This window comes from Lolium perenne, chromosome 3 (genome assembly GCF_019359855.2).
Source record: "Lolium perenne isolate Kyuss_39 chromosome 3, Kyuss_2.0, whole genome shotgun sequence".
In the NCBI taxonomy this organism is placed as follows: Eukaryota; Viridiplantae; Streptophyta; class Magnoliopsida; order Poales; family Poaceae; genus Lolium; species Lolium perenne.
The window spans coordinates 268,695,202-268,707,410 of record NC_067246.2 but is presented as its reverse complement, the minus strand read 5'-3'; the positions used below and the strand labels follow the sequence as shown (position 1 = coordinate 268,707,410).

Below are 12,209 nucleotides of genomic sequence, written 5' to 3'. Positions count from 1 at the left end.
GAATAGAAAGGTCTTACTTTCTGGCGTCATCCTTCCTTTGTTAATTTGACGATTAGATCCCAGCTTATTGTTTTCTTTTCTGTTCTTCCACGAACCAGATGCGACACTACTATTTATATCCTCAATCCAGAATATATGGCCCTATGCAACCAGGAGTAGCCACTGAACAGTACAACCTCGTATTTATTTCCCAACTTCATCCATACTTGACAGCAAGTCCAAGTCGCCATATAAGAAAAAAGACAAGTCCAAATCGTAAAATGAAAAATCTATTGCGCCCCCAAGCCGGACTATTATACTAGACAGCAACAAGTGATCTTCATACACACTGACCCGATCCTGTTGTGCTCCTTGTTCGCTCACAATCAGCATGTCAGGAGAAAGTATCATCTAGTGTTCATCTCTGTCGCACACCGAGTGGAAACGGAATGAAAACACATGGTACAACAGTAACAAATCTGCCACTAAGCCAGGCTCACGGCGACGGTAAATCCACTCCCACAATACACGCCGAGTGAAGAAGCAGAAGAGCGTGAGCTCCTGTTGCCTAGATTTACTCTCTGAGGAACCACCTGATCACAAGTATCTCCCAAGCCCAGTTGGCCGTGCTCTCCCCAGCCCCAAGTGAACAATGCCCCACTATCTGAGAAAAAATGCAAGAGCAATTTAGCCCAGTTCACTGAGGATCTTATGTATGGGGCCACTTTCGGGTTCTGGAATAGCTTCTTTACCTGTTACCAGAGCTGAATGTTCAGTGCCGGCTGCTATCTGGGCCACCTGCTCTCCCTCAATAGAGGGCATCTTCTCTAAGTTTGATATTGAAGACGACTCTGCACATCAGGAAGATGATATCAGACAGCGTGAGAGGTGCAAATGCAGCATGGTCGCCAGATGGAACAAACATGAACCTAATTTAAGGAGAAAAACAGTACCACAAGTTAAATGGATATAGTTCTCTACATGCCGGGACATGTATCGACAATGGACTACTAAGTATCTATGCTGACATGCATAACATGTTCTCATGATTTGCTATTGCAGTGCACACTGCTATATTTGCACAATGTTTTTTGTACAATTCATACAGTTATATTTTTTCATGACTTGTAAGTTCACATGTTGTACACCTATGATTATTTTCTCTTTTTCTTCAAATACAGAGAGTGCATTCATGCCATGGGGTGCGGAGGTGACTAGTCACGGTCGTGCAGATATGACTTTCCGGGTAAAGGTACCTTTTTATGCAAATGCTTAGCGTATTCCCAATATAATTTTGTTTCAAAGGATACTCAACCGCTTGGCAGTATTTACCAGATGCATGTCTCTATTCCCAATATAATTCTGTTTCGAACTTCTAGCTACTGCAATCCTCCACCCCCAAAAAACATAATTCAAATATGATGTGATAAATCAAGATTGTAAGGAGTACCATGATGAGTACTACTTGTTGTAGTAAGATTTAGTTGCTGTACTACTGCATTATCTGACAAAGTGGGGTTATGCTTCTGATGGCGGTAAGCACCAATGGTGTACAATTCACCTCCTGGAATGAAAGATGTCAAACTTCTGAGAGCAGTTCTGCAAACCGTAGTTCAATCAATATGAAACAATTGTGTACCAGATAAAACTAATGCATGATGCCATCCTAATGCCACTTGAGAAATACTCAGAGAGGGAAAGGCTGCCCGAGGTTGGTCGTCATCACGCTCACCAACTAATGCTCTTCCCCAGAGGTACAGCTGGCCAGATTCTGTTACATCCAATGGGAAAGGGGAATTATGCCAAGTACCAAATAGAAGAGGGTTGGTAACTACAGATTTAAAATGCATACCATCCAACGCAGCACTATGATCTCCATTGGCATATAAACCCAATATCTCACAATTTGGAAAACCATCAATTAATCTTGGAATGTTATAGAACTTTTGGTTCTTAGAAGCAGATTTGCCAACTTGTCCCCGTCTAGCTGAACCAAATCCATAGACGGAATTATCTGGAAGAAATAAGATTAATGTGTTCGTAACACAGATGAGTCAAATTTGATTGTGTCTCACATGAAGCAGAGATGGTTCAGTCCATAAACCCTCAGCTGCCTGGTAAAAATATCCTAAAATTGTCATGATCTAACTTTCCTTTTTTTTTCCCACTTTGCTAGCTTCATTTACAGATTTTTTCTTTTCATAGTTTTCAGCCAGTTGCTGCCCTGTTTTCCCATCAAAACACAGAATACTGGAATACTGGTAAATATTCCCTTGAGGACATTGCAACCTAAGGAAATGTATAAATGATTTTTTATAGATCTTGGGTGTTTCCTACGACTTGAAAGATTACTAACCAAGTTGTTTCAGAAAAGGAAACCAGGTAAATTGTGTTGTCTCATGAACATGCAGTTTCCTAAAAATTAACAAGTCAATATAACTGTGTGTCATAATTTACTTGCCTTTCAAAAGGACAAGAGAATGGCGCATCCCAAGTGCAAGCTTCTCAACATGCTTTGAGGTAAAGAAAGGCACTTCAAATGGCAAGTTCCTTGACAGATTATCACCAGTGCCAATCTGTCCAAATGAGCCATCTCCGCACATGAAGAGTTGTCCAGAATCTGAAATTATCAACTAGAAACATCACAGCAAAGCTCATCAGTAAGAATACACCTTCCAAAGAAAAATAGTGTCTACATACATCCAAATTTTGACAAACTTTCGACATGTTTCATGGGACGGAGGGAGTAATATCAATAGCTCAATAGCAAAACAAAAAATGCAATGGCCTGGCGCATGAAATGTAATAAAGGAATAGAATACGTCAAATATGAGACGTGAAGAACTAAATGGAAGTAAAAAAATATGGTTTCAGAATTTGGAGACCTGTAGCAAATCCAGAATGGTTCCATCCAGTAGACACGCAGGTTATTGTAGAGTTTTCAAAGAACTTAACAGACTTTGGATGAGGGATGTTCTCCAAATTCCCGTGGCCAAGTTGACCATGTGTACCTCTGCCCCAAGTAAAGACTTCACCATCACCTGAAATGTTGAGGAACGATTTAAGAAACTGATGCATATTGGTCTGCTCAGCCATCAACAAGCAGAAAATGGCCTCTAATGCATAGAAAATTTTCTTGAGTTGCTGATAAAAACTGCACAACAAGGTTGCCAACAACATACATTTGACTCCAAGTAAACAGATAACGTCAACAAACAAAGTCTCTTGACAATTAGAATTGCACGACCCTAAGAAGTGATCGGGTTGAGATGAGCACGTCTAAATTCTTTATCATTCATACTCAACAAGATGGAAAGTATAACCTGAACTGAAGAGTTAATTGTTCACTGAGGCATAGCAGTGTATGAACCTGTGGTTAAGGTATCCTCTCTGTCTCTTGCATACCAAGTTCATATTCAGGATGAGAAGACAGTTTGAAAACACTGCAGTACAACTCTATTCCTACCGAACAGCATATGGTGTATACGTCCAGAAGGAATATATAAGCAGATTCAGCTCAAGAAACCGAGTTGAGGATGCCCAGACAAGCCACACAAAAAAAAAAAACGAGTTCAGCTTCTACCGATGTGAGAGCCATATGTAGATTCAGTGGGGTTTTCGGACGAAGACAGACTAATTCGCATTTTCTTCCGACAGAGGAAACTTACACGTGAGGGCGATGGCGTGGGCGCCGCCGCCAGCGACGAAGGAAACGCGATCACGGCAGGGAGGCGGGAGGAGGAGCGGCTGCGGGAGGTGGTGGTCTTGGAAACCGCCGTCCCCGAGCTGGCCGTCCGTGCCCGCGCCCCAGGTCCATGCCCACGTCTCCTCATGCTCCTCTTCCGCCGCCGCCGCCGCCGCCTTCTCCATCGCTACACTCAGAGGAGAGATCGTGTCCGTGTCGGCTTGATTGCCCCGTGAAGCCTTCAAGTATTGTCTGTAGCCGTCCGATTGGGAAACGAATGCTCGCGATTTCACCACGTTGCTTACGAAACAAGGGAATCAATGTAGCTTTCCTCAACGGAGGTGATTGGAGATTATTATATGCAAAAAAAAAAAGGAAAATGATCCAATCCCCCCCTCCCCCCGCGGATAAGACGCTCTGCAACCTCCGGCTCCGTAGCCGTCGGATGAAAGCCATTGCACGCGCACGCACTGTTGTCCCAGCAAGACACGTTATCGGTGGGCCCCCCACCACGACCTTATCCCCTCGTCTCTCTCCCGGCGGTCGCTCCTCACTTCTCCCTCCCATCCCGTGCTGTGAGCCACCTCAGATCCGGCGACCACCAATCCCCGCGCCCTCGGCGGACTCGACGGCGACGGAGGCGCGCCGTGAGCCTCCTCAGGTCCGGCGACCACCAATCCCCGCGCCCTCGACGGTCTCCACGCCGACGGAGGCGCGCACGCACTGGCTACGGCGCGAGGAGGAGGCTACGGGGGAGCGGCGACGCGAGGCCGGGAGCGGGGAGCGGAGGCCGCGGCCGGCGAGGGAGCTGAGGCGGACCCCCAGGCGAGGGAGCTGAGACCGGAGCTCGCCCACTGATGTCTACGTTCCCCCTCCTTTCCTGTAGAGAGTGTTGGGCCTCCAAGAGCAGAGGTTTGTAGAACAGCAGCAAGTTTTCCCTTAAGTGGATCACCCAAGGTTTATCGAACTCAGGGAGGAAGAGGTCAAAGATATCCCTCTCATGCAACCCTGCAACCACAAAGCAAGAAGTCTCTTGTGTCCCCAACACACCTAATAGGTGCACTAGTTCGGCGAAGAGATAGTGAAATACAGGTGGTATGAATATATATGAGCAGTAGCAACGGTGCCGAGAAAATAGCTTCTTTGGCGTGTAGTTGATGGTGGTGGTATTGCAGCAGTAGTAACGCAAGAAACGATAAACAAGCGATAGTAACGCAGTAGTAAACAAGTAGCGATAGCAGTATTTAGGAGCAAGGCCTAGGGATTACACTTTCACTAGTGGACACTCTCAACATTGATCACATAACAGAATAGATAAATGCATACTCTACACTTTTGTTGGATGATGAACAGATTGCGTAGGATTACACGAACCCTCAATGCCGGAGTTAACAAGCTCCACAATAATGCTCATGTTTTAGTAACCTTATAGTGTAAGATAGATCAACACAACTAAACCAAGTACTAACATAGCATGCACACTGTCACCTTCATGCATATGTAGGAGGAATAGATCACATCAATATTATCATAGCAATAGTTAACTTCGCAATCTACAAGAGATCATGATCATAGCATAAACCAAGTACTAACACGGTGCACACACTGTCACCTTTACACACGTGCAGGAGGAATAGAACTACTTTAATAACATTGCTAGAGTAGCACATAGATAAATTGTGATACAAACTCATATGAATCTCAATCATGTAAAGCAGCTCATGAGATTATTGTATTGAGGTACATGGGAGAGATGAACCACATAGCTACCGGTACAGCCCCGAGCCTCGATGGAGAACTACTCCCTCCTCATGGGAGCAGCAGCGGTGATGAAGATGGCGGTGGAGATGGCAGCGGTGTCGATGGAGAAGCCTTCCGGGGGCACTTCCCCGCTCCGGCAGCGTGCCGGAACAGAGACTCCTGTCCCCCAGATCTTGGCGTCGCGATGGCGGCGGCTCTGGAAGGTTTCTGTGGTTTTCGTCGAACGTCTCAGGGTTTTCGATCCAGGGGCTTTAAATAGGCGAAGAGGCGGCGCCAGAGGGTCGAAGGGGTGCCCACACCATAGGGTGGCGCGGCCCCCCCCCCTGGCCGCGCCGGCCTAGGGTTTGGGTGGCCTGTGCCCCCTCCCTGGTGGCTCTCGGGTGTTCTGGATGCTTCCGATGAAAATAGGAACCTGGGCGTTGATTTCGTCCGATTCCGAGAATATTTCGTTACTAGGATTTCTGAAACCAAAAACAGCAGAAAACAGGAACTGGCACTTCGGCATCTTGCTAATAGGTTAGTTCCAGAAAATGCACGAATATGACATAAAGTGTGCATAAAACATGTAGATAACATCAATAATGTGGCATGGAACATAAGAAATTATCGATACGTCGGAGACGTATCAGCATCCCCAAGCTTAGTTCTGCTCGTCCCGAGCAGGTAAAACGATAACACAGATAATTTCTGGAGTGACATGCCATCATAACCTTGATCATACTATTTGTAAAGCATATGTAGTGAATGCAGCAATCCAAGACAATGGTAATGACATGAGTAAACAAGTGAATCATATAGCAAAGACTTTTCATTAATAGCACTTCAAGACAAGCATCAATTAAGTCTTGCATAAGAGTTAACTCATAAAGCAATAATTCAAAGTAAAGGCATTGAAGCAACGCAAAGGAAGATTAAGTTTCAGCGGTTGCTTTCAACTTGTAACATGTATATCTCATGGATAGTTGTCAATGCAAAGCAATATAACAAATGCAATATGCAAGTATGTAAGAATCAATGCACAGTTCACACAAGTGTTTGCTTCTTGAGGTGGAGAGAAATAGGTGAACTGACTCAACATAAAAGTAAAAGAATGGTCCTTCAAAGAGGAAATCATCGATTGTTATATTTGTGCTAGAGCTTTGATTTTGAAAACATGAAACAATTTTGTCAACGGTAGTAATAAAGCATATGTATCATGTAAATTATATCTTATAAGTTGCAAGCCTCATGCATAGTGTACTAATAGTGCCCGCACCTTGTCCTAATTAGCTTGGACTACCGGATCATCACAATGCACATGTTTTGACCAAGTGTCACAAAGGGGTACCTCTATGCCGCCTGTACAAAGGTCTAAGGAGAAAGCTCGCATTGGATTTCTCGCTATTGATTATTCTCAACTTAGACATCCATACCGGGACAACATAGACAACAGATAATGGACTCCTCTTTTATGCATAAGCATGTAACAACAATTAATAATTTTCTCATTTGAGATTGAGGATATATGTCCAAAACTGAAACTTCCACCATGGATCATGGCTTTAGTTAGCGGCCCAATGTTCTTCTCTAACAATATGCATGCTTAACCATAAGGTGGTAGATCACTCTTACTTTAGACAAGACGAACATGCATAGCAACTCACATGAAATTCAACAAAGAGTAGTTGATGGCGTCCCCAGTGAACATGGTTATCGCACAACAAGCAACTTAATAAGAGATAAAGTGCATAATTACATATTCAATACCACAATAGTTTTTAAGCTATTTGTCCCATGAGCTATATATTGCAAAGGTGAATGATGGAATTTTAAAGGTAGCACTCAAGCAATTTACTTTGGAATGGCGGAAAATACCATGTAGTAGGTAGGTATGGTGGACACAAATGGCATAGTGGTTGGCTCAAGTATTTTGGATGCATGAGAAGTATTCCCTCTCGATACAAGGTTTAGGCTAGCAAGGCTTATTTGAAACAAACACAAGGATGAACTGGTGCAGCAAAACTCACATAAAAGACATATTGAAAACATTATAAGACTCTACACCGTCTTCCTTGTTGTTCAAACTCAATACTAGAAATTATCTAGACCTTAGAGAGACCAAATATGCAAACCAAATTTTAGCATGCTCTATGTATTTCTTCATTAATGGGTGCAAAGCATATGATGCAAGAGCTTAAACATGAGCACAACAATTGCCAAGTATCACATTACCCAAGACATTTATAGCAATTACTACATGTATCATTTTCCAATTCCAACCATATAACAATTTAACGAAGAAGAAACTTCGCCATGAATATTAAAAGCTAAGAACACATGTGTTCATATGCAAAGGAGCGTGTCTCTCTCCCACACAAGCATGATGTAATCCAATTTATTCAAACACAAACAAAAATAAAAGCATACAGACGCTCCAAGTAAAGCACATAAGATGTGACCGAATAAAAATATAGTTTCAAGAGAAGGAACCTGATAATTTGTCGATGAAGAAGGGGATGCCTTGGGCATCCCCAAGCTTAGACGCTTGAGTCTTCTTGATATATGCAGGGGTGAACCACCGGGGCATCCCCAAGCTTAGAGCTTTCACTCTTCTTGATCATAGTATATCATCCTCCTCTCTTGACCCTTGAAAACTTCCTTCACACCAAACTTCTCATAAACTTCATTAGAGGGGTTAGTACATAATCAAAAACTCACATGTTCAGAGGTGACACAATCATTCTTAACACTTCTGGACATTGCTCAAAGCTACTGGAAGGTAATGGAACAAAGAAATCCACCCAACACAGCGAAAGAAGCAATGCGAAATAAAAGGCAGAATCTGTCAAAACAGAACAGTCCGTAAAGACGAATTTTTAATAAATACTTCCGTTGCTCAGATCAGAAAACTCAAAACTAATGAAAGTTGCGTACATATCTGAGGAACACGTACGTAAATTGGCATATTTTCCTGATTTTTCTACAGAGAAAACAGCCCAGATTCGTGACAGATAGAAATCTGTTTCTGCGCAGAAATCCAAATCTAGTATCAACCTTCGATTAGAGGCTTCACTTGGAACAACCAAACACAAAACTAAGATAAGGAGAGGTTGCTACAGTAGTAAACAACTTCCAAGACACAAATATAAAACAAAATACTGTAGCAAAATAACACATGGGTTATCTCCCAAGAAGTTCTTTCTTTATAGCCATTAAGATGGGCTCAGCAGTTTTAATGATGCACTCGCAAGAAATAATATTTGAAGCAAAATAGAGCATCAAGAGGCAAATTCAAAACACATTTAAGTCTAACATGCTTCCTATGCATAGGAATCTTGTAAATAAACAAGTTCATGAAGAGCAAAGTAACAAGCATAGGAAGATAAAACAAGTATAGCTTCAAAAATTTCAGCACATAGAGAGGCATTTTAGTAACATGAAAATTTCTACAACCATATTTTCCTCTCTCATAATAACTTTCAGTAGCAACATGAGCAAACTCAACAATATAACTATCACATAAAGCATTCTTATCATGAGTCTCATGCATAAAATTATTACTCTCCACATAGGCATAATCAATTTTATTAGTAATAGTGGGAGCAAATTCAACAAAGTAGCTATCATTATTATTCTCATCAAGTGTAGGAGGCATAGTATAATCACAACAAAATTTACTCTCCATAGTAGGTGGCACCAAAAGACCACTATCATTATAATCATCATAAATAGGAGGCAAAGTATCATCAAAGAAAATTTTCTCCTCAATGCTTGGGGGACTAAAAAGATCATGAAAACCAGCTTCCCCAAGCTTAGAACTTTCTATATTATTATCAACAATGGTGTTCAAAGCGTTCATACCAATATTACTACCAGCATGCAAATAAGATTCCATAGGTTTTTTAATTTTCGCATCAAACAATCCATGTTTTAAATCAGGAAATAGAATAAGAAGATCATTCTTGTTCATTATGCCAAACTAGTGTAAACAAGAAACAAAAAGTTGCAATTGCAGGATCTAAAGGAAATAGCTTCGAGTACTTACAAGGCGCCGGAAAATAGCTTGGTAGCCGAGGTCCGGAGTGTGAGTACCTTTTACCTTTCCTCCCCGGCAACGGCGCCAGAAAATAGCTTGATGTCTACGTTCCCCCTCCTTTCCTGTAGACAGTGTTGGGCCTCCAAGAGCAGAGGTTTGTAGAACAGCAGCAAGTTTTCCCTTAAGTGGATCACCCAAGGTTTATCGAACTCAGGGAGGAAGAGGTCAAAGATATCCCTCTCATGCAACCCTGCAACCACAAAGCAAGAAGTCTCTTGTGTCCCCAACACACCTAATAGGTGCACTAGTTCGGCGAAGAGATAGTGAAATACAGGTGGTATGAATATATATGAGCAGTAGCAACGGTGCCAGAAAATAGCTTGCTGGCGTGTAGTTGATGGTGGTGGTATTGCAGCAGTAGTAACGCAGTAAAACAGTAAACAAGCAGTAGTAACGCAGCAGTAGTAAACAAGTAGCGATAGCAGTATTTAGGAGCAAGGCCTAGGGATTACACTTTCACTAGTGGACACTCTCAACATTGATCACATAACAGAATAGATAAATGCATACTCTACACTTTTGTTGGATGATGAACAGATTGCGTAGGATTACACGAACCCTCAATGCCGGAGTTAACAAGCTCCACAATAATGCTCATGTTTTAGTAACCTTATAGTGTAAGATAGATCAACACAACTAAACCAAGTACTAACATAGCATGCACACTGTCACCTTCATGCATATGTAGGAGGAATAGATCACATCAATATTGTCATAGCAATAGTTAACTTCGCAATCTACAAGAGATCATGATCATAGCATAAACCAAGTACTAACACGGTGCACACACTGTCACCTTTACACACGTGCAGGAGGAATAGAACTACTTTAATAACATTGCTAGAGTAGCACATAGATAAATTGTGATACAAACTCATATGAATCTCAATCATGTAAAGCAGCTCATGAGATTATTGTATTGAGGTACATGGGAGAGATGAACCACATAGCTACCGGTACAGCCCCGAGCCTCGATGGAGAACTACTCCCTCCTCATGGGAGCAGCAGCGGTGATGAAGATGGCGGTGGAGATGGCAGCGGTGTCGATGGAGAAGCCTTCCGGGGGCACTTCCCCGCTCCGGCAGCGTGCCGGAACAGAGACTCCTGTCCCCCAGATCTTGGCGTCGCGATGGCGGCGGCTCTGGAAGGTTTCTGTGGTTTTCGTCGAACGTCTCAGGGTTTTCGATCCAGGGGCTTTAAATAGGCGAAGAGGCGGCGCCAGAGGGTCGAAGGGGTGCCCACACCATAGGGTGGCGCGGGCCCCCCCTGGCCGCGCCGGCCTAGGGTTTGGGTGGCCTGTGCCCCCTCCCTGGTGGCTCTCGGGTGTTCTGGATGCTTCCGATGAAAATAGGAACCTGGGCGTTGATTTCGTCCGATTCCGAGAATATTTCGTTACTAGGATTTCTGAAACCAAAAACAGCAGAAAACAGGAACTGGCACTTCGGCATCTTGTTAATAGGTTAGTTCCAGAAAATGCACGAATATGACATAAAGTGTGCATAAAACATGTAGATAACATCAATAATGTGGCATGGAACATAAGAAATTATCGATACGTCGGAGACGTATCACCCACCTCGCCGCGTGGAAGTCGCCGCCCTTCTCCGCGTCCATGCCGTGGGGAGGTCCGACCTCACCGCGCAGCTTCGGCCGTCCCCGACTCCGTCCGATGTCGGTGACACCTAGCGGCGTGATAACGCGTGAAGCACACGTCCATTGGGAACCCCAAGAGGAAGGTGTGATGCGTACAGCAGCAAGTTTTCCCTCAGTAAGAAACCAAGGTTATCGAACCAGTAGGAGATGAAGGCCACGTGAAGGTTGTTGGTGAAGGAGTGTAGTGTGGCGCAACACCAGGGATTCCGGCGCCAACGTGGAACCTGCACAACACAATCAAAATACTTTGCCCCAACTTAACAGTGAGGTTGTCAATCTCACCGGCTTGCTGTAAACAAAGAATTAAACGTATGGTGTGGAGAATGATGTTTGTTTGCAAAGAACAGCAGAGAACAATGATTGCAGTAGATTGTATTTCAGATGTAAACGAATGGACCGGGGTCCACAGTTCACTAGTGGTGTCTCTCCAATAATAATAAGATAAATAGCATGTTGGATGAACAAATTACAGTTGGGCAATTGACAAATAGAGAGAGCATAGCAATGCACATACATATCATGATGACTAATATGAGATTTACTTAGGGTATTACGACAAAAAACATAGACCGCTATCCAGCATGCATCTATGCCTAAAAAGTCCACCTTCGGGTTAGCATCCGCACCCCTTCCAGTATTAAGTTGCAAACAACAGACAATTGCATTAAGTACTGTGCGTAATGTAAACAATACAAATATCGTTAGACAAAGCATTGTTGTTTTATCCCTAATGGCAACAGCACATCCATAACCTTAGAACTTTCTGTCACTGTCCCAGATTCAATGGAGGCATGAACCCACTATCGAGCATAAATACTCCCTCTTGGAGTCACAAGTATCAACTTGGCCAGAGCCTCTACTAGTAACGGAGAGCATGCAAGATCATAAACAACACATATATGATAGATCAATAATCAACTTGACATAGTATTCCATATTCATCGGATCCCAACAAACACAACATGTAGCATTACAAATAGATAATCTTGATCATGATAGGCAGCTCACAAGATCTAAACATGATAGCACAAGAGGAGAAGACAACCATCTAGCTAC

At 43.1% G+C, this 12,209-nt stretch overlaps 1 protein-coding gene across 1 annotated transcript; it reads right to left on the bottom strand.

Moving 5' to 3' along the window:
- Positions 1 to 156: 156 nt before the first annotated feature.
- On the bottom strand, positions 157 to 3,924 carry LOC127344014 (ultraviolet-B receptor UVR8). Its single transcript, XM_051370237.2, has 8 exons — positions 3,648 to 3,924; positions 2,865 to 3,020; positions 2,441 to 2,599; positions 1,832 to 1,993; positions 1,619 to 1,750; positions 1,430 to 1,543; positions 732 to 830; positions 157 to 643 (listed from the first exon to the last, which is right to left on the bottom strand). The coding sequence occupies exons 1-8, from the start codon at positions 3,847 to 3,849 to the stop codon at positions 465 to 467; spliced, it is 1,203 nt and encodes a 400-aa protein (XP_051226197.1). The 5' UTR covers positions 3,850 to 3,924; the 3' UTR covers positions 157 to 464.
- Between the last annotated feature and the right edge of the window lie 8,285 nt (positions 3,925 to 12,209).

Bases quoted from the DNA above. Each gene is read 5' to 3' on its own strand.
- LOC127344014 (XM_051370237.2), bottom strand. From the start codon at position 3,849: ATGGAGAAGGCGGCGGCGGCGGCGGCGGAAGAGGAGCATGAGGAGACG. The intron at 1,751-1,831 runs GTATGCATTTTA...TGGATGTAACAG, and splicing joins TCATAGTGCTGCGTTGGATG to AATCTGGCCAGCTGTACCTC. The intron at 644-731 runs GTAAAGAAGCTA...ATTTTTTCTCAG, and splicing joins ACATTCAGCTCTGGTAACAG to ATAGTGGGGCATTGTTCACT.